The sequence below is a fragment of the Castor canadensis genome, chromosome 1 (genome assembly GCF_047511655.1).
Source record: "Castor canadensis chromosome 1, mCasCan1.hap1v2, whole genome shotgun sequence".
Taxonomy (NCBI): Eukaryota; Metazoa; Chordata; class Mammalia; order Rodentia; family Castoridae; genus Castor; species Castor canadensis.
Window position 1 is genome coordinate 173,332,833 of NC_133386.1, and position 25,769 is coordinate 173,358,601.

Genomic DNA, 25,769 nt, shown 5'->3' on the forward strand with positions numbered 1-25,769 from the left:
CATTTACAAAGCTCCTTATAATGTATCAAATATGTCATACTTGAAATCACCCCCTCAGAAAGGTGAGGAACTCTTGAATTGCATTGTTTTCTAATAACTTGAAAATGTACTAATATTTTCTGATTTGCCTTTGAGAGGTTCACTGTCATGGGGTAGAAGGTGGTGATGTTCCCTGTTTTACACATGAAAATGCTGGGGTTAAGCTATCTACTGTAGATTAACTGTGGATGAGTCTAGAGGCCAGAAGTAGAAGTCAGACCTGAAACCTACTTCGTATCTCCTACTATGGCTTAGGAACTGGTCTTTCATGTGTAGCTAATTAACAAAAAACAGAAGGGCTACAAAATCAGCTTCTTTACTGTTGTTTCATTTTCCCATGAGTATGTCCTCACTATATTTTCAGATAGTGATGGGTGAAGGCCAAAAAGTTGGTGGTTCTTTACAAGGTGATTTGAAGTGCGCAGGAAAGGTGAAGGTAAGACATGATTCTTCATTTTTCTTACATGTCAAGAAAACACAACAAAAAAACAAACAAAATCACAAAATGCATTTGCTTTTTTTATATTCAAAGTTGGAGAATTTACCAGATTTTATCCTTGGAAAAAAATTTTTTTTTCTAATTGGTGTTTAGCTATCTCAAACTATCCTTGCTGAGCTGCGTTCTGGATCTTTTTTCTTCTTTAAAGCTTAATGAATGGAATGGAGCCTTGATAGAGAAATGTGACCCCCATCCCCTTTAGCATATACCATTAAGAAAAAAAGCAATATAATACACCAGATTCTCACATTTTAGTATTGAAACTATCATCTGGAAGACATATTTCTTCTGTCACTTGGATGCCAAGTAATAACTGTAGTTGTGAACCTATACACAATGGAAGCTACCATCATAAATTCCAATGGAATAGCCATGGTTTGGCTGTTACAAGTAGAGCTAGAGGAAAAAAGGCAGAGGCAGTCTTTTTTGAGTTGCAGTTAAGAAATTTAATCTAATTTATAATTTTAAGATATTTTGTGCACGTTTAGGTCCTGAGCATCAAAAGCATTGCAACCTTATGCCTTTACTACATGTCACTCCTGCCAGAGGTGAAATACACTTTCTTATTTACACTCTTTGGTATTCCCCTGGGATGAATTAGTTCATGTTCAAAATGTTACCATTTTGTTAATCTAAAATGTCTCATTGTCAGCTTGCAGTGGAAAGCAGTATTCCATGTGAAATAGTTTTTCATTGAAATGCTGCTATTGTCTGTAAAGGTCATTTGCTCTGCCTTTTACCTTTGAAGTAATTTTCAGTTTTATTTGCTAGAAAGAGAGAACACTTGATTTTTTTTTGCTCTGCTTACCTCTCTTGTGATTTATCTGGAGCTGGATGATTTTGTTTTGAATGAACCTTTCTCTCCTGCTTTCTTTAGTTTCTTCTCTCTGGCTCTGTAGGAGTGCTTCAAGAAAGCAAGCATGCTCTTACAATAGCAGCCAGATTCACCACCACCATTTGCTTGAGAAGCAACAAAACAAAAACAGAAAAGAGAAACCCTATTTAGGACTGTCATGGTGGTGGTATATATTCTGAGAGAAAATCTAGGACAAAGTCACTTTTCAAAAATTCCCAGCCTGTGTTTTCATTTTAGTATAGAAAGCTGACTACTGAGCCTACAAAATCCAGACCACCTTCCAAATGTACTGCTTCTTTCAAATGGGAAAGCACATAAACACAAAGGCTTTGAGCTGGGACTCACGGATTAAGGAGAAAAACAGATGTAGCCGCTCAAATGAGTGTTGTGCAAGTGGATTCATTGACTCTTCACTGTAGTTTTCCTTTAAATCTAATATGCATCAAATGAAGCTAATTTTTTTTTCTAGGTAGATAATTTCCTTACCTTAGAAGATTTGGACATAGAAGAAGAGATTAATCCCCAGATGAACAAAGGTATGCATTCTGGTTTTTTTTGTACTGCTTAACTGCTTTCTAGAAACTATAGACAGCCTTCTCTTTTTGGGGTATCCTTGCCTCCACCTCCCTGAAAAAGGAAAACTGAAATTGTAAACTTTCAAAAACAAAGATTTTATTGGATTGGTCAAAGTCTCTTGAAGATTGTAAGACCTTTGGTCTTAAGTGAAATAAAACTGTGCCCTCCCCTGATTTACCACAGGATTGATTCTTGAATCACTTTCTGACACAGAGCTATTATAAAGCATGTCCTTATTTCCTTGAAGTGCAATGTTATATATTGAGATTATTTTTGAGAGACACATAAGACATCAATAGTTCATAAAAATCATAAAATATTAGAAAGATCATATAAATAATAAAAAATCCAAATTTTTGCTTTAAAAATATGTCTGAAATATATAAACTATACACTTAAGATTAAAGATATATGGTAAATGTTTCTTCTGGGGCATTTTCCCACATGGGCTGGACTGGAAGAGGCTTTCTGCTATCCATGGATGTTTGTATAGATTATGACTTTTTTATTTCCTGGTTAACATTTCTGTAAGCATAGGTAGCCTTTATTGTTCAGTGGACCTTTGAAATATGGTCAAAATTAGGGCTATTTGTCTTAAAAACAATTTTTTGTCATTTAAGAATATCTCAAAATCAATGTTAAATTTTAGGGAGGGGGAGTTTCTTGGGAATTTGGTTCTTGATCTTTAACTGTTGTTTCCGGTCTTTAGGTAGTCATAAACACGAGTTGTTATGATTGTTGGGAGAGGATGGTTTATTTATAATCAGACAGGAGTTAAAGTGGCTGTATATAGTTGGTTTGGGGATGAAGACCATCTGTAAACTGATTGTATAAGCCCCTGCTCTGGCTTCTTTTGCTGCTTGAATTGGCAAGGCCTTGGTAATTAAAAGCAATTAACGTTTTTATTCTGCTTCCAAACATCACACTACTCCACTGAAGGGGTTTTTCTCAAACACTCTGTTAACCAGTAGACTTTGAAGATTTGAAAGTTCCTTATTTGATTTAAGTGAGATCAGAAATCTTGAAGAATCACATCTTCCAGTGAGGGTTCACTGATTTCATACCCTAGTGACTGAATTTTGTTAAGAGTAGTGTAGTGGGCTGAATGCAGTGGCTTATGCCTGTAATCTTAGTTACTCAGGAGTCGAAGATCAAGAATTCAGCCAAGGCAAAGTTTAGCAAGACCCCAGGTCTACCAACGATTGGGCATGGTGGCATGCACCTGTCATCCCAGCTGGGTCAGGACACACATATAGGAGGATCATGGTTCAGGCCTGCCTGGGCATAAAGCAAGATACTATTTCAAAAATAACCAATGCAAAAAAGGGCTGGCAGCATGGTTCAGTTGGTAGAGCATCTGCTTGGGAAGTGTGAGGCCCTGAGTCCAACTGCCAGTACTATGAGGAAGGGGGAAGTGTAGGATAAGAGCTCCAATTGGATTAGAGGGAGAGCTATGGATTTTCCGGAAGCTATGTTTGTAGAGCAAGTACTCTGAGGGAAATTGGTGAGGGAACCTTGGTTAAAAAGTGCAGATTCTTAATGTCCTGTTGCCAGGAGAGTCTAATTCAGAAGTTCTTTGGTGGCATTTGAATTTTTAACCAATACCACAGCTGATTCTGATATAGTTAGTTTGTGGTTGACACTAAAGACTAATGGCTCTAGTCTGCATTTAATACATTTACAATATAAAATCAATTTTATAGGAGAGTAGAAAAGTGCCTGTGTTAGGCATTTCTATGATTATTTAAATCCTGCTACCAATGGGAAATTCTGTATACTGACAAAAGGAACATGGTCAACAAATCTGATTTTTCTTGTACCAATCTTTAAAATTGGCCTTTTAACCTTTTCTATTTTCACATCATTTTCTTTAAACATTTTTCAAGTTGCATCTTAGTTATGAGATATATTCCTCTATTTAAAAATGAATAAAGATCACCCTACTGTGATTTTTGCAGAAATCAGATAATAGGCAGTGTTGCATTTGTGTGTAAAAGGTTACTGAGGCTGAACCATTCTCAGTGGACTTGAATGAACTAGTCAAGACCTTCCCACAAGTAAAATGATGTGCAAACCCTTGGCTAACAATGGATCCAGGCTTTAGTGATTTATTCTAATTACAGAAAAGACCACTGGGGCTTCCAATTTTTATAATGCACAATCTGGGTCACTTGAAAGGAAAAAAGAAATTAAATGGTTTGTGCCAAGGTGAATTTTAGTTTGGGCCTAATTTGTATTACACTTCAGGAATGTGAGCAGAAGGCAAATATTTATATCAGATGGGAAATGTGACATTTTAAACAGGCAAGTTGCTTGTATAATTTTGGCAGCTGGGAGGTTTACTGATTAGATTCTGTTGTTATTGTTTAAGCAACAGATTTGCCCAGGGCAACAAGGAAGTGGGTTGTGTATTGTTTTTCTACTATTGGTTTTATTTGTTCACCTTATTCACGCTCATAAATATTCTGAAGATTCAGGAGCATGATTCTTTCCCAATATTTAGTTTATCATTTTGGCAGCCAAGGAGGAGAAAGTAGAGACAGTCTTCAGTGGAGCCAACCCCATGCAGTGGTATTTAATGGTTATTTGAGGGTAACATTTGCCAGGAAGTTTGATGCCCTATGTTTATTTGACATCAAGTTGTCACCTTTTCCTCCTTTGAATTTGAGGTAAGGTAGTTAACTTGGTGACTGTCATACCTCTACAAGATGTCTCAAACTGTTACCCAGCAAAATTATAATTTGGGATAGCTATTTGCTGCTAAGCTGAGGCCATTAGAGTAGGAAAAATCTTCTCTTCATTATTTTTTTTTTATCTCCTCAGTTGGCCCGCTCTCTGAGTGAAACTGGCTGAAGAGACTATTTTTTGAGGTCTACTTCTCAGAATTATACTGCCTTAGACAGGTCTCTTGGCCAGTAGGTGTACTTATGCTGTGGTTAATTGTGTTGAATGAGAGTGGGCACAACAATTGGCAGCCCTCTTTGATTTTCATCTTCAAGATCTTCAGTATTTCTAATCATTTTTAGTCGATAATGGGTGAGTGCTTATAAATGAGGGCATCAGTCACCTCTCTTTTTTTTTTAAATTAGTTTTGTGGTTATCTGAAACTGCAAGCAGCTTTAGGCATCCTGTAAATGGCCAGGGATTCTAACTAAACAAATATTTAACAACTGTGGCCAGTGCTGGGAATATAATGAAATTAAAAAAAAGAAGACCAGTTTCCTGGCTCACACAATTCATAATTTGTTGGAAGAATCTTCAAGTATTAACTATATAGTCACAGATATGTCATTACAAATTATTCTAGATCTCATGAAAGCATAGAGAAGGGGAACCTAAATTTGTCTATGGGGCTAGAGAATGCTCTTTAAGGGCCTAAGACCTAGAAGATGAGCAAGAACTAATTAGATGAGGGGTTGGGGTGAGGGTGAGGGGCAGGTAGGAAAGTACAGAACAGAATAAGTAACGGTACCATATGTAAAAGTCCTGAACTAGGAGAAAATGGCACATTTCAATTTAATTATAATTTATACATCATATTATTAATTCATGGCTCCACAAGCACTCAAAACATTAGAGGAAGAAAACAATCCTTGTTTACAATGGTCCTTTACTCCTCCTTCTCCAATTTTTATATCTGCAAATGTATGCAACTATGAAGGACTAACTGGAAAACTATGTTAACCACAGTAACAAACCTATTGCAGTCCTTGTGATTGAATAAAGACACTTTCATCCTGTTCTTGAGAAGAGAAGAGAATTGGGAGGGTAATTCTGCCTTTTTGTAATCTCTCCAATGGGGGGAAAAGCTTTATCTAAAAAGGATGATTGGAAATAGAAACTAATGTAGATCAGCCCCTTTGTTTCTGCTTTGGGGTTTATGCTGTTTGGAAGTTATGTCTTCTGTGTCTGCACAACCTTTCTTACAGTAGACACACACATTAATTGGGGCTCAGGCCTTTCTGGTACAGTAGTTTTCAATCCTTTGGATACATTGGAATTTTCTGAGGAGCTTTTAAAAAAGTACTCATGCATGGTCCTACTCTAGAGAGTCTGGTTTAGGGGACCAATGTGTGTCCTGGGCAACAGCAGTTCTGGAAAATCCCCAGGTAATTCTCATGCACGATTGCAGCTGAGGACCATCTTTAGTTGGAAAGTCTGGGGCTGTTTCTCTATGAGTCCCTACTCTAAGGGCTCTAAGGATGTGAAGTAGTTCTTATACCTGGTAGGGTGCCACCTGCACAGACATTCTCCCAGGCGAATAGTATAACCTCAGTGCTTGGAAGGAAGGTCTGCTCAGTAGGAAGCCCAGTTGTAACTGTGGGACAAGCTCCACTTTCAAATTCAGCTCTATCAGTTATAAAGCTCCTAATTGTATTCCCATTTTTCTGACTCCTGTATTCAATTCTTATTTATTTTTGTATTTGGATAATAGAGGAATATGATTTACTATTCCTGTCAAATGCCCTGTCCATGAAGTAAGTCTTCCCTGATCTGTTCCTTCTCTTTGGATAGGCAGTAATTTTCATCTTCTGGACTTCCACTTTCACTTATTCTGCATTTTTCCCTTGTAAGTAGTAGTCTCTTGTATATATGTGTATGTATATATGTGTGTATATATATATATATATATATATATATATATATATATATATATATATGCATTTATGTAAACATACATACCTGGCTTTAATTGGAGTGCATTAGTCCACTTACATTAAATGTACTGAAATTATTTGACTTTAAATCTGTTTATCTTGCTATTTTGTTTCCTACCTTTCCTGCCCATTCCATGTTCTTTTTTTCACTCACATTTCTTGCATATTTTGGATTAATCAAATATTATTTTATTAAGCCCTATTTTAATAGGTTTGCAACTATTGTCTTTCAGCATTTTAAACATACTATTTTCTAGTGCTTATTGTTGAAAGATGTTAAAAATTACATATCTGTCTGCTTGCTGTCTTATGAAGATAATATGTTTTCTCCTTCATTTGGCTGCTTCTAAGATTGTCTTCTTTTTTTTCCCAGTAATTTCACTATGATGTGCTTTGGTGGTGTTTTGTTTGCCTTTATTTTGCTTAGGTTTTGTGGAGATTCTTGTGCTTGGAAATTCTCAGTACCTGTGTTCATATATTTTCACTAAACCCCTTTATGTCTCTTTTGCTCTTTTCTATATTTTCTGTCCTTTGTAAATTTCCTTTCTTGCTTCAGTATGAATATTTTCTATTATATTCTAGCCCATTAATCCTTTCTTGACTTATATCTAATTTTCTATAAAAATCATCACTATTTCAATTATTGTAGCTTTAAAAGAAAGCTGGAGTATTTATTTTTATAGATTTCAGTTTTCTGAAAATGTTCCATTTTTGTATTGTAGTTTTGAACACATTTATCAGTTATTTTAAAGTTCGTGTCTCGTAACTTCAATACTTGAAATCTCCTGTGGGTCCATTTATATTTTCAAATTCCTCTTTTGATTTGTCTTTGTACACTTAGTAATTTTTTCTTGACTACTGAATATTGTGTGTGGAAAATTGTATAGGCTCCTAATGATGTGATCCTCTAGAGCTTTTCTTCAACATTTTGCTGGCGATTAAGAGTAGAAATAGATCACCTTGAGCCAATCTAAGATTGAGATGATTTAGGACTGGATTTTCAACTTCATGAGAGCTGGTCTGCATCTATTTCTTGCTTACTCTTAGGGTATATGCCATCAAGGTAAATCTTAGCCTTCCTTCTTGTCTGCTTGCAAACTAGTAAATGCTGCAAGTTGAAAATCAGCTTAGACTCGTAGGTTCACTTCTGAGTGACGTCCTTCTCTTTCAGTATGTTGGCTCTTCATGTTTTGGCTGCCTTGGTAGAACTCCATTGCCTCTAAATTGTTGACTTTTATAATTTATCCAGCTTTTCTAATTGTTCTTGGTGAGAGGGCTGGACTGATGTTAAGCTAGACCAGTGGACCCTTGAGGATGTAGTCTGGAAATTCTTTTTTTTTCCTTACCTATACTGGGGTTTGAACTCAGGGCCTCACACTTGTGAGGAAGGCATTCTATCTCTTCAGCCACTCCACCAGTCCAAGTCTGGGAACTCTTGAGAATCCCTGAGGTCTGAAGGCAAGTTTGTTGATATTTTTACTGATGCTGCAAAAGCAGTGATGGGGAAGATGCTGGTACCCTAGTGTGAATCAAGGCAGTGGCACCAAACTGCTGGCAGCCATAACCTTCATTCTCATAGATGTATAATCAAAACAGATGCAAGTTTCCATTGAAACTGTCTTCTATGAAGTAGTAATAATTGTTCATTTTACTAATTCTTGATACTTGACTGTACCTTTTTTAATAATTTGTGTGCTGAAATATCACGTAACCATAAAACACTTCTGCTGTATGTGGAAATGCAATGGTTTCTTGTGGAAAAATACTTGGATGACAGGTGAACTGAACTTGTTTTTCTCTTTCATGGATCACCATTTCTTCTTGAAAGATTGATTGATAGACAAACCATAGTTCTCAAAAATGAATGAAGTGAGCTGTCTCTTCAAGACAAACAACTGATAGTGTTCATTGCCAATGATAAAACTGGCAGTAGATCAAGGGAAAATTAGATTTTTAGAAAACTTCTATCCAATACTGTGAGTATGATAATTTTTCAATATTTGAAGGCTTTTCCACTAAAATTGGTGATCTTAACTAATGTGATTTTTATTCTGCATAATGAAATATGTACACATTTGGAAGAGCTACATAACACTGTGAATCAATATTTTCCAAATAAACAATTCATGATGTTACAGAATTATGCTTTGAGGAAATATTCACTCAAGTTGCAAGATAGGCCAACAGATTTTAATGTAACAGTGGTACAGTGACACAGTGGTATGGTTTCTGATCATTCATTGAAACTGACCTTTAAAAAACTATCGTTTGTCAGACTCTGGTGTAGTGTCAAAGAAGAATATTCACGATCACATGAAAAGACTCAAAGTAATTCTCCCTTTTCCAGCTATTTTTCTGGAGACTGGATTTTTTTCATTTTCTTTAACTGAAACAGCATATTTCAAAAATTGAATGTAGAAATACAGAATCCAACTTTTTCCTATTAAGCCAGACATGCAAACAGATTTGAAAACATGTAAAACAGTACTTCTCTTCTCACTGTTATCTTTTTTGACTATAGAAGCCCAAAATTTTGGCCACTTTATATGGTAACAGATTGTTTAATGTTTTGAATATACCAGGCAAATAAATATTCTTATAGTCTAAATTGTCAGGTGTCAGGGAGATTGTTCACTTTTTAATCTATTAGATTACATGGGTCTAGCCTTTGATTTGCTGATCATTTGATTAGAAAGACAAATGACATTTACAAATATTAGACATTCTTAACATGTGGGTAAGACAGGAGAGATTAAAGTCTTTCAACCAGCCTTGTCATTCAATCTTAGATTCATTTTTGGAAGTTGCCCTGTCTCTACAATGCATATCAACCAACATAGTTAAGACACATTTAGTTAAATAAATGTGTTAAATAACACATTTAGTTAAGATTTTAAAAAAGGCCTTTGGTTATTTTACAAATAATAAACATGATCAGATGATTAAGTATCTTAGTTTTAGAAAGTTTTACAAGACACTTCAGAAATTCCATTTCCCACCACCGATGAATACAATATTTTTTTTCTTGAGAGCATATGGGTGTGTACATAAATTATATAACCATGATTATAAAATGGCTAAAAGATAGCAGTAGTTTTCTTTCTAACATACATCCTACCAGGATTATAAATCTGTCATATTTAGAGTTAAAGTCATTCACTTTTGTTCTTGGTTATTGTGTGATTGATTTTATATGTGAAAGACATATCCTTGTATAACTTTAGTTTTTGAGTATAAAGACTACAATTATTTTACATCATGCACAGTGTCTTACTGGCAGGTAGACTCTCCATACTTGCTGTTCAGTTTAAAAGTGGTGATATAGGAAATTCATTTCCTGTCTCCAAGTATTGGTTGAGAGCTCATCATGTTGTGTTAGGCCCCAGTGGCTATGCATTGGTGCCTTTTGTCCTCATACTGAAAAACAGATGACAAGAATTTAAGATGCGAAGAGTCCAAGTCTTTTTGTTTTGAAAGAATTGTTTCAATGGCAGTAGAATTATTGTGAAAGAACCTATTTTTCGTTGAAAATCCTACCTTCTTTGCAAATAGATAAATGAAGTAGAGTTTCAGTAAAGGAACTGCTGATTTGTCCTCCTTGCTGCACAATTTGTCGGTCAGAACAATGATCTTAAATAGCCCTAAAACAGAATTGATTTTGATTTCACATTTGAACCAGTGTTTGCACTGTCATTCAGTGGGTCTGGTAGATATGGGTTTTCACATTGAGAGGCCTAAACCTTTACTTTATTACCTTGTTTTTGGCAGGCCCTAGCAGCTGAGTTCTAGGCAGTTACATGAGGGAGCTCAGTTAGAGAAGTTGGCTTTGAACTCATAAATAGGTATATTATGCCTTATTGGGTTCAAACATGTTACTTCTCTGGGCATAAAATGTTTGCAAAGTCTACTTAATCCTGCCCAACCATGCTAATGTGTTACGTAGTTACACTTCCTGGCCTTGAGTTTGGGTGTGTAATCTGAACAAGTTAAAACATGTAATGGGGAGGAGAAATGGAGAGGGCACTTGGGGTGAAGAAGATTAAAGTATATTACTTATACACATATGGAGGTAGCATAAAAAACTCCACCAAATATTGTTTTTAAAAGGTAGGGAGGAGAGAATATAAAAGAGGGGATGAACTTGCTCAAAATATACTGCATACATATATGGAATTTTCACATGAACTCCTTGTACTACTAATAAATTCTAAGTAAAAATAAATAAAACATGTAATGAAAATACTTAGTTGAAAGAGCTCATGATGTGTCATTGTGGGCTAAGATAAGGACTCTCTGGATAGACTCCCTTCTGTGGGATCTTGAATAAATGAGGGTGTTCTCAGTACTTAGTGCTCGTTGTCTGTGACACAGGAAATATTAGAAATGTTGGGAGGATGCTTTGTGCTGATGCTCATAAGATGCTGTGCATGTAAATGTTGGCTGTTATGGTTTTTCTTTATGCTAATTAATGAGGTCACATTCTAAGAGCTCAATAACTGATCATAGCAGAACCTTCTTCACATTTCCCTACCACTCAGTTTTCAGGCTGTCTGACTATGTTCCCTGTTGCTGGAATCTTAACAACATAAAAAAAAATGATTTTTTTATCTACAGTGGTGAGCCATGCATTTCAAAAAGTTTCAGCTTTTGAATATCAATACCTGCTCAGTTATCTCCCTATATGTGCTGCCATTGGCAACAGCCCAGGTATGCCTGTTGCTAATTAATCACTTCCACTGAGAACTTAATTAGTGGCTTAATTAGGATCATCCTTGAGTAGCAGACAGCATCATCCACAGCCAGCTGCAAATTATTGGCCAGCTCCAGCAAGTCCTTCTGGTCCCATGGAAACTTAGACTGAAGAGGAAACCTCTTGTGCTTCTATTTGTCTTCTTTAAAGAAGGCTGTGGAAAGATCACTGGTTGTCTGTGATGCCTCATTAACTGTCACACATGTGAAAATAAGGGAACATACCACTTATATTGAATCAGAAAACCAAGATTAGTTATTAAATTTATGTGATTGTGCTAAATGAGCAGGAAACATGTTACTGTTTGCAAGTGTTGATAATGAGACCATGTATTCTGAATGACAGCATATTTCATTTTTCTACTGAAAGTTAAAGTACTTTCCTTCTGGCATTGTTGTTTTATAATATATGTGTTTTTGAAATATAGCTACATTGCTTCAAAATGAAATCAGTACTCCATTTTCTTTCTCTTCACTCCCTTAGGAAAATAAGGCAAAATTAGCATCTTTCTGCCTTATTGTCCTGTTAGAAGTAGAAATTGGGGTAGGAGTGAGAGCCATAATCAAGTTACTTCAAAAACAACATTTCTTCGAGTTCTTTGGATGGACTGGAATTTGCAATAATAAGATAAAAATAAAATTCCGTCTTTTAGAAGAGGGAATCCTTTGAGTCAAGTTCCCAAATGAGGACAGGCATTATGAGATGGACCTACTTTGCACATTTGCCTCATTTTCTTAATGATTGTAGGTAAATTGTGAAGTTGGAAAAGCGATCTATTCAAATATTTTTGTCATCAACAGATTTGCTGCTGCTTCCGGGACAAGTGGAACAGGATGTAACCACCAGTGTTCCTTCTTATATTCCTTCTGTGGACCAGCCTCTCCCCACTGAAGTAAAGCCAAATCCCACTGTAAAAAGGGCAGATAAGCAGACAGAAGAGGTACTCCCCAGCAAATTCAGTCTTGACAGTTCCTAGATTTTGTAGTTTATCCTTTCAGAGAAGTGCTACTATTCCTTTGTGCTCTCGTATTCTTCCTTAGATTTGGGAAAATTTAGGATTTAAGTTGTTTAATTGGTCCCTTTCACCTCCATCTGTCTGTAATGCACATATATCTTTTTAAACATAAAAAGCATTATGTTTATATATGGAAACTACTTTTGCTTTCTGATATATGCCACATTATAGAATAATACTTCTTAGAGACTACACACAATAGATAGAATGGACAGTTTTCCTAGCTCTTTTAGTCTGGGCTGGCTATGAATCTTCTTCTTATCATTTCTAAGGTCCTATAAACCTTTTGTATTAAATTAAAGTAATACCAGACTGCTGAAGCAGAGAACTACAATAATAATTCCATGGCTGAAAGTAGGTAGTTTATTTCTCTTATTTAAGAGTCAGTGGAGAGTTCTTACAGTGAGCAGATCCATTCTCTAGAGTCATCAGAGACCAAAGGCTCCTTCTCTCTGAATGTCTTCTAACCCTTGGGACATCGTCCTCTTCTGCATGTTCCAACTTAGGTCACCATCATACCTGGAAGGGTAGAAAATGGAGCATGAGGGCAGCATGCCACTGCAGGGATTAGAACTCAGTATCCTTCATTGCTGCTAACATCCCATTCGCAACCACTTATTAATGCGCTCATGTCTAGCCACAGTGCAGGGGAGAAAGGAATCCCTGCTTCACCTTTACTCTCCTAAATGTACAACTTGAAAGTCATTTTACTATCATTTTGCTGTTCTTCTACATACACCAAGAGAGGATACTGGTGGTGCTGGAAAGACTTTTCTCACCCTCCATATTCTAAAATAAAGGGGGATCAGGCACAAGAAGTTGTTAAGGCTCTTTATTATTGGTTTCTAATAAAATCCCAAGGTTTCTCTTAGTTTAATCATTCAGGTACTAATCTTGTCACTGGAAGATATTCTGCTGTAGAGTCAGCCATTCAATTAGAAATAATTCATATATTTAAATTCTAAATTGCCATGTTCCTTTAGTACCTTTGTTCACTATCCAGGAGGCTTGCAGGTTTATAGTAAATCTTAAGTTGGTTACCAGGACAGCTACGTTCCAATATGATTTTTGAATTGTAGATTGCATACTCAAGTGTAAGAAGCTAAAAATTTTAAGGCAATTCCTAGCAAGAATCAGTTTCTTTTAAAGAGTTGTTTATGTTTTTTTTTTTTTCTATGTGGGCCTGAGATTTGAACTTGGGGCTTCATGCTTGCAAAGCAGTGACTCTACTGCTTGAGCCATGTCTCCAGTACTTGTTCACATTTTCTTGACTTCAATTGTGACCATACAAGTCATTGGACTAGTCACTGGACATGACATCTAGTACCTTTTTAGAAATATAATTCCATTTCAGTACAATTATAGAATACACGTGTCCTAGGACAGCAAGAGAAATTGTTGTAAAGTGGTGTCAGTTAATGGGTTAAAAAAAGCTGAATGATTTCTGGGAATCTCCTTAACAGTAAGTGAAACACAAGTTAAAACTGTGTGTAGGATTGCATTTTAAAAAGAATATAAATATCTAAGGAAAGTGTGAAGGAGGCTGAATGTAGTGGAAATATTGTGTACTCATGTATGAAAATGGAAAGATGAGACATGTTGAAACTATTCCAAGAATGGGGGGAGGGGAGGATAAAGAAGAATAATGGAAGGGTAAATCCAACTATGATACATTGTAAGGACTTCTGTAAATACCATGATGTACCCTCAGTACAACAATAATAAAAAAAAGACTACAAATTTATTGATTTCATAGGAAATGTGAATTTTTAATGTTGGAATGAAAATATAACCAAATTTTGTGTTGGCAAATTCGTGAGTCATCCATAACTTTTGCTGTCTTTTGACTGAATAGACTAATATTTTGGTTGGAATTTTTCTTTCATGTTTCTTTGGGGTTTTGAGAGAGTTTAACTGTGTAGCCCATGCTGGCTTGAACTTTATATGTAGTTGAAGCTGTCCTTGAACTTACACTCTTGTGCCTCAGACTCCTTTTTGTATTATGCACCATCATAGCTGCCTAGGATTTTTATTTCTACCTATTACTTGTTAGGGAAATGTTCCAGAACTGTCTAGAATTGTAATACTGCATCAACTCTGTTTGGTTTAATAGTATTAATCTTATTTTAAGTCACCTAATGCTATGAAAGGCACATACTCATTAGTTTCCAGTGAGTATCCTATAAGGCCCACCAAATGCCATGTGTGGGCCTGAGATGGCTATTGCTTTCTGTGATGCCAGTCTGAAAAGAGGAAAATATGTTCTGGGTGTTCTGACTTCCTCTTAATTGCCTATTATGAACTCACTAACTTTCTAATGTGGACTGGAACTATTTGATTGTTTACCCCTAATTTTATTACTGGTTTTATAAACATGGATTTTTTTCCATAGAGTTAAATATGTAAATAACTTCTTGTTTTGATTACTCTATCTTGATGAATTTTGGAAGTTTTGAACAGCTTCATAGAACAAGAACAGTTCACATTAGGAAGATGAAAATTGTGGTGCCCCTTGTTGCCAAAATCATAGAAGAGGTCAATAGAAAAAACTCGAGTCATGTTTTAATATGAGATCTCCTGTTTTTTCACTTGATAATGAGATTCTGAAATTTTCCATCTATAAAGACAGTTTATTTACCATATTACTTTCTATGCTAGCTTACACCTAAATGCTGCCATTATTGATTTGAACATTAGTTCTGTTTTCTTTAATTTGTCTATGTGGTGTTATGAATGAAAATGATTTCTCCTTTAACAATGTGCCTCTGTTAGAATAAGTCACATGAGCAATTTTAAGGAAACTCAAAGTTTTCCAATAGTGTAGAAATTCTATTCCCTGAGAGGCCATAAAAGGATTTCAATTAGACTTGAAATTAGACACCTGAAATCCACATATTTCTCTCAGCTCCTTAGGCAAAAATAACAAGTTAATAACTTAATTCACAGTTGTTTTTGTTGTTGTTGTTGTTGTTGTTTAGTAGCAGGGGATTTGGTGTTCTGTTGCACAAATTCTTCTCTGAAATAAATCAGAATTTTAGTTTGTAATCTAAAACCTTGGGGTCCTGTAGCTCAGAACCCTGAACTAACCCAATTTGAAAGAAGAGCATTCCCAGTCTGTTACAACAATCAATAGCTGAAATGCAGAATAGAAATGCAGCCTTACTATGTTTTAAAAGCTGTCATTTGGAAGGTTACAGTGATGTTTTCTGAATGGCAGTTTAGACCTAGTCTCTCTTTGCATTACATGTGTCCCTTGTCTTGAGAGAGTCTGCATTCACTCCTCCTTGTGTTCACAAGCTTATCTGATTCAAATGCAAAATGTCAGAATGAGTGCTGAGCTTAGTACTATTCATATAGTAGACATGCAATAAATATTTATTGAGTGAACAAATAAGTAACCAAAAACCCCACCACAGACTGGGAGTTATTTTCTGACATAACATGGTTTGGGTCATGTGAACATGTTCAAATCTTTCCCATCCTTAACAAATTGGAACAAAACAAGAAAAAACAACCTTTCCTTTCACCACGGATCCCTCTTTGCCTACTGTCTATTTTTTTCTTCTTTATTTTTAACTCAAGACTTCAGAGGCCATTAGACTCTATCAGTTGGCACTGCTTCCTTTCCCCTCATTCCTCTTTCAATATACTACAAAATGTTTTTGGCCCCTATCATCTGCCTGGATGTGTTCTGAATGACAGCACCAACTACTTTACAATGGCCCAATCCAGCATTCACTTCACTCTTTATTTTAATGGGTCTGACACCACTGGTCTTCCCTCCTGTCCCCCCACACTCTTGCTTTATTGGTTTTCACTTCACTAGTCTCTGAATCTTTGTGTGTTTCTTTAATAGTTCCTTTCTGCATCCTTGGGGGATTCCCACCCCCATCTACCCCTAATGAGTTGGTGCTCTGCACTTAACCTATGCTTTTTATTACTCTACATACTTGGATCCATTTTCATCTTCAATTACTGCCTGTTATTCTTATGTCTACAAATCAGCAACTTTAGCATCAAACCTTTTTTCTGAGTCTGTTGACCTCTCCATTTGCATTCTTTCAGGTACCTCCAAATTTAGTATGTTAACAAATGAACTTGTCTTTACCTGCTTACTTTCCTGCATTCTCTTTCTCCTACCAGTTCCATGTCCAGAGCTGCTAACTTTACTTCCTAAATGCTTCTCACATCATTGCGATCAGTGCCCTATCCTCCTTATCTCTTGAATGGACAGCTACAGCAGGATCCTGAGTGTAGTCTTCTGACTCCAGGTGTACCCCCCTCAAAGTGAACTATTTAGATATAATCTCCAAGAGGGCAGGGCCTTTTTTTTTTCGCTTTTATTGCAGGTGCACAGTAAAAATTTGAATAAATGAAGGAATTTATGTGAAATGCATAGATGATAAGTGTCTGCCCTGCTTTCAAAAAATCCTTCAAGGACTTTTTGTCATCTCTAGGATGATTTGGCATCATCATCAACTTTTGTCACTCTCTCCCTTACAATTTATGCTCTGACAGTGTTGAACTAGTTTCAGACTCACAGATAAGAAATTGTGAGTCTTATTTCCCTGACTTGCTCTTGCTAACTCCCTTGTCTGCAAAGCTGTTCTTCCATCAGCCTTGTTAACTAATACACCTTTTAAGAGCCTGCTTAAATAGTGCCCCTTCCAGCTGTCTCTGATTCCTTCCCAGTCTCCTTTAGTCTGGCCTGAGTTAGGTGTCCCTTCTCTGTTCTCATCACCCCTTAACTGTACCATTTGTACTTACCACATTTTACTATAATGATTTGTTTATCTGAGATGTGTTCATCTCACTTGTCTGTGATTTCTCACAGGTCTTTTCCTTATATCCCCCTCACCTCACACTGACACTTTGACTCAGGAATATGCTGGCCACTTTGCATTATATATCCCAGATAGTTTAAAATATTCTGAGAATCATATTTTCCCATTGCATATATTAAATTACAGCTGCTTTGGGGTCCTTGCTTTTTTAGTTCAGCATTTAACTGCCTAGGAAAATAACCTAGCAATAACTGCTATTAATAAATTTTAGTTTCTAAGTGAAGAAATTTATATCTTTAAGGGAGGGCTCTAAGGTGGATTCTGAGTCCTAATGTAGTGCATACACATGGGATAGGTAGATGTATGATGACATGCTTTTAGAGCAGGCATAAGAGAGTGACAGAGAATCCTATTATCCAGAGTGCACTGGTAGAGATGGGGTCTCTTCTGTGTTCTAGCCCATGGATCAGTTAGAATCAGGTATGCACACACTTCGTCAAGATGAAGTGTGGCCAAGTCTGTAAGCCTCAGTACTTACTGCTGAGTTGAGTTGGAGATGGATCACACACTTATATTTAGGAAACAAACATTTTGTGCATTGTGGTTGTGTTTCTTTATTTGAGCTTGTCTTTGCAATATTGCTCTTCTATCACTTTGGCTGTGGTGAGAATAAATTTAATCTCAGAAAGTGATGGAAATGGACAGATCAGTCACTCTACTCTGTGAGCAGATTTGATTCCTGTGTGCAGCTGCTCTTTTGAAAGCAGTCATGGGGTTATATGTGGCCTTGAGTCTTTTCTGAGGTAGACTGTGGGAACTGTTCAGCTTCTTCAGAATGGGTCTTTTCATCCAACGAACATTGACTTGGTTGACTCTTGCTGATGATATTTGAGCAAGTATGGCTTTATTTGAAGCAGATTGCCCTGAGTTTAATGTTTCTTCTCCTCCCTTATTGTGTAACCTTGGGCAAGTTCCGTAGTCTTTCAGAGCTTTATAAGATGAGGATAACAGTAAGTACTGGCAGGGCTCTTTGAAGCTTACTGCTGAGGCCCACATGGTTCCTGCTTCTAGGGCAGGCACATGGTAGGAACTCACTTAATGGCAGCTCTTGTCATCACTTTTTTTAGGAAAGCATACAGACCCTTTCTAATCAAGAGGAATTTGTTTTCTTGCTGGTTTTACTAAGAAAGAATGACAAATGGCTGGGTGTTTGCTATTAGTACTACACACCTAACTATAAGACATGACTTCCTGAACAGATAGGAGAGATCTGCTTTTAGTGAGTTCTTTTTCCCCTTTAGTAGCAGCACAGAGTTTCTGAACAATATGCTGCATTTTAAAAACATCGCAAAAGCCACTCAATGAGATCTTCCATGCAGGAATATTTCAAGCTGATTATAGTTTCAGGGCATTTTTCATTCTTGCATAAACTTTATTTTCAGTTATTCTGGCATCACCATACGCATAATACAGCTGGATGGAGGTACTGGGTGATTTCGCTGTATCATGCACCATTTGCTTTTGGAGGGGTTTTTAAGGGGGTGATATAATGAGATTTGAGGCATTCTCTTTTTGTTTATTGGAAAATATGCTTTTTATTTATCATTCTTTAGGAAGTATTTAAAAATTCAAATGACATGTACAAAACTATTACCTATCTTTGCAGCTACTCTTACTTATAGATAAATGGTAATATATTAAAAATTACTGGTAGGAAAAAAGGAATTCTGATCTTTTTTTTTTTTTTTTGATGGTATTGGGGTTTGAACTCAGAGCTTCATACTTGCAAAACAGGTGATCTACTGCTTGAGTCACACCTCCAGTCCATTTCTCTTATTTTGGAGTTGGGTTCTTATGAAATATTTGCCTGGACTGGCCTCAAAACATAATCCTCCTGATCTCAGCCTCCCAAGTAGCTAGGATTATAGGAGTGAACCATTGGAACCTGGCTTATAATTTAAGCTGATACTATACTTAAATCCTCCTATATTGGACAGGGGTTTATGGATACTATCTGAAGAAGTATATTAAGTTAGGTTATTTTTATCCTTGAAAATTATGTTTTATTAATATAGGTCTTTTTAAGTAAATGATGAAAATATATTTAAGATTGATCAAAATTTTAATGTATATTTTCTTACATTTTAATGTGACTCCTGGTTTTTCCATATGCCTCTAGCCCTGATGCTACAAGTGGTAAAGATTGTAATGAATGTGTGAGAGGGAGACTTTCCAATTCTTGCCTTTGGCAGAATTAGCTAATGATATTCATTCAGATACAGCATGATACAAATGGGGCATATTAAGAAGCTTAAATTAGGTCAGATTGAATAATTGAATTTATTTCTTTACTTAAAAACAGCTTAATCAGCTGAGAGTGCTGAAGTCTCGAAAAAGTTTAATTAAATATTAATAGGCAGTTTATGTTTTCAACTTTATCTTCATTTACAATGACTGTATATTTTTCTTCCTTTGTTACCTCTTATAGATACTCGGAGATGAAGTTCAGCCCTTTTCACTTGATGAAGATTTTGATTATGATAATGTGACTTTAACCCCCAAGTTCACTCCTGGAGAGATAGAGGCCATTAAACAGCTATTGAAGCAAGAGAGAATGAACACCAACATTGACTTAGAGGCACCCCCATGACTGAGTCACTAAGGCATCTTTGTGTTTATTTTTATTTTATTCTTATTCAAGCAACATTAGAATAAAAGATAAACCAATGGTAATTCCCTTGTGGAAGTTTCCATGTGTGCATTCATTTATCAGTTATCTATTATTAGGGAGATAAAGGAACTAATAAGACCAAAGAGATTGCTTCCCTGACGGATTTCTCTTCCTGTCATGTTTATTGCATCCTGTAATAGGTTGGGGAGATGGGAGTGGGAAATGGGAATAGGAAGTAATGACTGCTGAAGGTTCCATTTGATGAGATCATTGCACAAGGTATGTGTTTATTGTAATGAGGACTGGAAATGATCCCATCCCCATCTTCTTGGGGGTGAAGGACAATTACACATGCAAAACATTGTCGTAATACAAAGAGAAAAATTGCTTTTATGAGGAGGTCACTGGTTCCAGCTCTCTGGAGGGTGTGACATCAGTGTGATTGTTGAGAGACTAGGCTTCTGTTATTAATTCAGAAGAGCTTCATCAAATAAGAAAGCATCCGAGAGCTGATTATATGTCATATATGGAATTCTTGGATTTTTGTTATTACCACTAAACCATGTAGCATAGTAGTTACAAAATGCAAGGAATTACCTCTGTCTTCAGAAGCTTAAAATACAATGTGGAAAGGCAGGACAAAACCAGATGATGTAAAAACATATTATGAAATGCTGATTATGTAGAATACAATTAGGGGAATGAAAAAAGGGGTGAAGGCACAGAACAAGGGGTTTATACGTATGAAGTAATGAGTACAAATCAAATGTATGTAATCTTCATTGATTTTCTTTTATATGCTTTATTTTTAGAGCAGTTTTATGTTCACAGCAAAATTGAGGACAAAGAGAGTTCTCCTATACTCCTCACTACACACCCCCCCAGATTCCCCTACTATCATCATCCCATACTGGAGAGTACATTTGGTTTTGTTTTGGGTTGCTGTTACTTTCCTTCTCTCTTTTTCTTCCCCTGTGATAAGAACACTTAGCATGAGATCTACTCTTTTCAATTTTTAAGTAGATGATTCAATATTATCAACTATATGTACAATATTGTACAGAAGATCTCTAGAATTTACTCTCATATAAGTGAAACTCTGTGCCTACTGAACAGCAACTCTCCATTCTCCCTGCTCCAGACCACCACTCTGCTATTAGAGACGCCCCATGTAAGATGACGTGGAGCATTTGTCCTGTGATTGACTTATTTCACTTAGTGTAATGTCCTCTAGGTTCACCCATATTGTTATATAAGGCAGGATTTCCTTGTTTTTAAGGCAGAATAGTATTTCACTATAGGCATATTTTCTCTATTCCTCAGTCAGTGGACATATAGGTTATTCTCATATCTTGGCTATTGTGACTAATGCTGTGGGTGTATGCTTGTATACATATACATGTACTTATGTGTGTATGAAGAATTGTGTTAGTAAGTATTCACAAAAATGCCATTTATATTCTTTACTAAAGAATGCTCTGAATTTCATGTTGCAGTAGAGTCAAGTGCTTTGCATATTTATTTTTATTCATTGAACAAACTTTCATAAAGCACCATTTATGTCTCAGGCCTTATTTTAGTAGGAAGTAGGGAAGATACAAGTAAATTAGATATGGTCTAATTTAGTAGAGAAATGATTGCACAAATAATTATAGCAGAGGTATACTGTCCATATCATAGCTACTAGTTGCATCTCAAGGACTGGAATACTTGAAATGTACCCAGTGTGATTGAGCAGCTAATTTTAAAATGTTATTTAATTTTTATTTCAGTTCAAAATAAAAAACTGTTATTTGATTCAGTTTTTTAGAAAACTTCCAAGTAGAACAAATTAGGTATGTGAATCTACTTTTTTAAGTGTAAATTTTGTAAATCTAAATATAGGTCAGTTATTTTTGATGACATCTCTGTGTCTGAATTTAAAATATAATGGTAAAGTAAAATACACATAGGATTTTGAAGAAAGAAAAATTGTATCATTTTGTATTGATTATGTGTTGAAATGATACTATTTTGGATTTACCAGGTTAAATGAAATTTATTATTAAAATTCATTAATTTCTTTTTACCTTTTTAATTAGGCTACTAGGAAATTTAAAGGCACAGCATGCCTTTTTTATTTAGAGTGCTGCAGTAGAGGGTAATCTGTGTCATAAGAGAATTGTGTGCCAAGATCTACTGGGCAAAGCAAGTTGGAGTTATTTAATTATTCTTTGGGTAGATAGGGAATCTTCAAAGAGGAGGTGTCAGAGTCACCTGGAAGCCTTTGAATGAAATTGTTTTGTCTGCATCATACCATTATGCCTGACCTAACTAGCAGATACTTCTTTATGGTTGCCTTTCAGTTTTAGAGATCCCTTAAATTGATGGAAATGGTTTGTTTTTCATTGTCTGGCAAGCTGTAACTCTAAGCCTGTGCTTATAGTGATAAGTAGTGCTTACCTGGAAGAGGTAGTGCCAACAAAATTAAGATTAGTAAAAAATAGAAGATAAGGAGAAGCATCTAGGGGCTACACCAAAATTGGGAAGGAAGATCATGAAAAATTTCAAGTATCCTGAAATATTGTTACAGTTGCAGCATAAACTGACTTGAAATGGAGAAGATTTTACTTCAAGCCTGCAACATCAGTTGCAGCTTGAATGTGGCGGCTATCTTAGCAGCGTAGCACAGAAGGTGAAAAAAACCACTCATTCCTGATAATGAACTTCTCTGATTCCTTTATCAGGAATTCTCTTTCCTTTTTCCATGATGAGATACACCTGAATCTTCATTTAAAAGAACTTTTCCCTCTATGATAGCTGACTGTATGTTTGAATTAAAATATGATAAAATACAGTTAAGGAAAAAAATACAGTTTAAAGAAAAAAATCATTTCACTTGCTTGTTCCTTAGAAGTTGATTAAGTGAATACAGTAGCATGGGAAATTGATATGAAGATAGAATCTTACTGAGATTTTTCGAGAGTTTCTCCATATGAGAAGCCTTTACCATAACGTGCCTCCCATTTACTTCTCCTACCTCATCTTGTACCATCTTCCTCATTTCTTAACTATGTTCTAGCTTGTTGGTACTCTTTTTTGATTTTTAACCTCTCCAACTTGTTTCTCCCTTAGGTCCTTTACACTGTTCTTCTTTCTTGGTCTTTCTGATTGTCATGTGGCTGGATCCTTTTCATGAATTAGGCCTCAGATGAATTGTGTGTTTCTAGAGTCTCTGTTAACCCTATTTAGAATAATCCCTTCCTCACAAACCTCTGTCCCCTTACTGTGCATTCTGTTACACAAGGAGACCTTAGCTTGTCTTCTTTGCATTAGAATGTGAGCTACAAGAGGTTACAGACTCAGTCTATCGTCTCATTGCTGTATCCCTTATTACCGAAAAATCCAGATCCAAGTAAAGTAAGTGTTCAATAGGTATTTACTGAACGAGTCAAACCTAGAAGTATAAGCTTATTAGCTTGAAGAACTTGGAAGTCCATTTCATCAGTTTGGTTAGATACTGATCGGGTACTTTTTATATTCAAGGCATAAATAAGGTATTACTTTCTAAACTGACAATAGTTGATTGTCAATGCAAATTTCAGGACCTCACTTGGTTGGCTTCAACTGTCTCATGCTCAGCACCCTCCTTTTCCTTGTCCTGACTCCATGAGGACTGAGAGAAGTGGCTTCTCATGAGATGAAGTTCCCACTTCTCAACCTCTTTTGAAACCTTGTTATGACTTCTTCTATTAAAAATCCTTTTGAGAAGCAATTCAGGTGATACAGTAAGGACATTGCCAGCATTTGTGAGCTGACACTTAAAGAAAAACTAGAAAGGTGAGAGAAAAGAAGACATGAAGAGTGAGGTGGGTAGAAGGAAAAAAAATCCATTTTGGTAGCTATCTGCAAAACAAACTCCTTTGCCCACTCATTCAAAATGTTCATGCTTAAAAGTGTCATCAAACTTCAGAGGTGGACTTAAAACCTAACCCCTTTATTTTCTTTGTATTTTATTTATCCTGAGTGCAGTGTGATCCATGAGAGGTTTTTAAGCAGAGGAGAGACGTGATTTGGATGTACAGTTGAGTTAAAATGGATGAGAAGGGAGCCAGGTAATGCTGTACTGGGAAGAGTGAAATTGAGGGGTTTGCAGTACTGGATTGTGAAAACCTTTTTGTTTTTTCCTGTGGAAGTTTATGTGACCTCAGAATCTCCAGGATTCTGAAACTTTATGATGATATGTGTTGGCATTCCTCTCTTTTCATCCTTTGTGCTGGATACTCAGTAGAGTTTTAGTCTGGAAATTTAATGTCTTTCAGTTTTGGAAAATTTTCTCAAATTTTTTTTTATAATTTCTTTAAAAAAAATTTTTTCTTTTCCCTTTCTTTCCATGGCATCCTCCTTTTTGGATGACCAACTTCTTAGATTACTACTCTAATATTTTTGTGCTCTCCTCTCTCCTATTTTTTTTTAATCTCTGCTGTATTTTCTGAGTGATTTTCTGAACTTGTTCTTCTATATTTTTCACAATGGATATATTATCTTAGTTTTTTGAATTTTATGTTATTTTAAAATTCACATTTTTTTTAGATAGTCAAATACCAAGAAACGCATTCTTTTTGCCAGATTTGTATCAGGACTGGACCATTAGAAGGGTGAAGGTGAAGATACTTTCCTGTCCTTTATAAAGGTCTGTGCCTCTTAATGGTAAGCACTTGTGTTTGGTGTGCTAAATGAATGAGCAGTAGGGAGTAGAGTGGGGTAAGAAGACGGTCCTGGATATTCCCACCATGTTGTAGAAAGCCTCCAGTGTACCCAGCTGTAGCTAGGTAAGTTCTAGGATGCATGACTGAGAAAGGGAGAGTTGTATCAGGGTGGTAGTTGTCTTGACAGCCTGCCTTTGGTGTGTGCAAGGTGTTCATGTGTTAGGATTACTGTCCTCTAAAACAGCTCCTCTTTCTCTCTCCAACATTCCTCCTTCTTCAATGTACCACACTGGTTGCTAGAGTCTGTTTGTTTTGCCACTGCATTACTTTTCAATTCCAATCTCTTCTCTGCATTTCCCTTGCAATTATTCATGCCTTCATTATTTACTTATTTTCTTATGGGGGCCTTACTTTCTAACTAGCATCTAAAAATGCCTCTATTCTTGTAATCCTAATTTGTTTCATGCATTGATTTCCTATTAATCTTTGTGTTTCTCACTTGTTTCAAAATTGCCACTAGCTTCTCATTGTCTAGTGAATTGCTAAAAAGGATTTTTTTCATGTACTAAAAAAACTGACTACACATGTACCTGTCTACCCACATGCCTTTGTTCTTATTGTTCTTTCTATCTGGATGGTCACACATTTCTGCTCAGTGACTTTCTGTTCATCCTTTAAGGTGTATCCCAGGGTCACATGCTTCATGAAGTCTTTCTGATTACCTCAACTAAGTATAATTTCATTTTCCCCAGAATCTTAATATAATTTTGTCACACTTGTATTTGCAACATTCTGCCTTATAGCTTATTTGTGTATACATCCCAACTACTAGATCAAGGACCAAATCTCATTCATTCTTGTATCTTTAGTGAGCATTCTCTCTTGTACATCTTTCGTCATTGACTTCATTAACTTATCAAGCCCAGATGGAGTACCACAAAATGGATCATGTGAAGATTTATTCATTTAACTAATATTAATCTAGTGTCTGTGTTCTTTGTTACATTTTTATTATAGAAACAAGTAATATTATGATTTATTAATCCAGTGAATTTATGACAAAGAAACTAATGAAAAATGTGTTCACAAGCTGCACCAACATGTCAATTTGTTGAGATAACTGTCAGAAAAAGTTATTTTCTCTAGTACAAAAGAGGGAGCAAGAAAAACCCAACACTATAATTCTAATGTAATAAATTTTGTATGAAGGGACATAGGAAGTCATTTTAGTAC

General features: G+C 36.0%; 1 protein-coding gene across 3 annotated transcripts in view; it reads left to right on the plus strand.

Moving 5' to 3' along the window:
- The window catches only part of Iftap (intraflagellar transport associated protein), a 67,044-nt gene extending 47,121 nt beyond the window's left edge, over positions 1–19,923 (plus strand). For all 3 annotated transcript variants that reach the window (XM_020174921.2, XM_074044623.1, XM_074044624.1), the window contains exons 4-7: positions 404–475; positions 1,864–1,930; positions 12,179–12,318; positions 19,666–19,923. In XM_020174921.2, the coding sequence (XP_020030510.1) occupies positions 404–475; positions 1,864–1,930; positions 12,179–12,318; positions 19,666–19,827 (441 nt within the window). In that variant the 3' untranslated portion in view covers positions 19,828–19,923. The remainder of the gene's footprint in view (positions 1–403; positions 476–1,863; positions 1,931–12,178; positions 12,319–19,665) is intronic.
- The last annotated feature ends 5,846 nt before the right edge of the window (positions 19,924–25,769 follow it).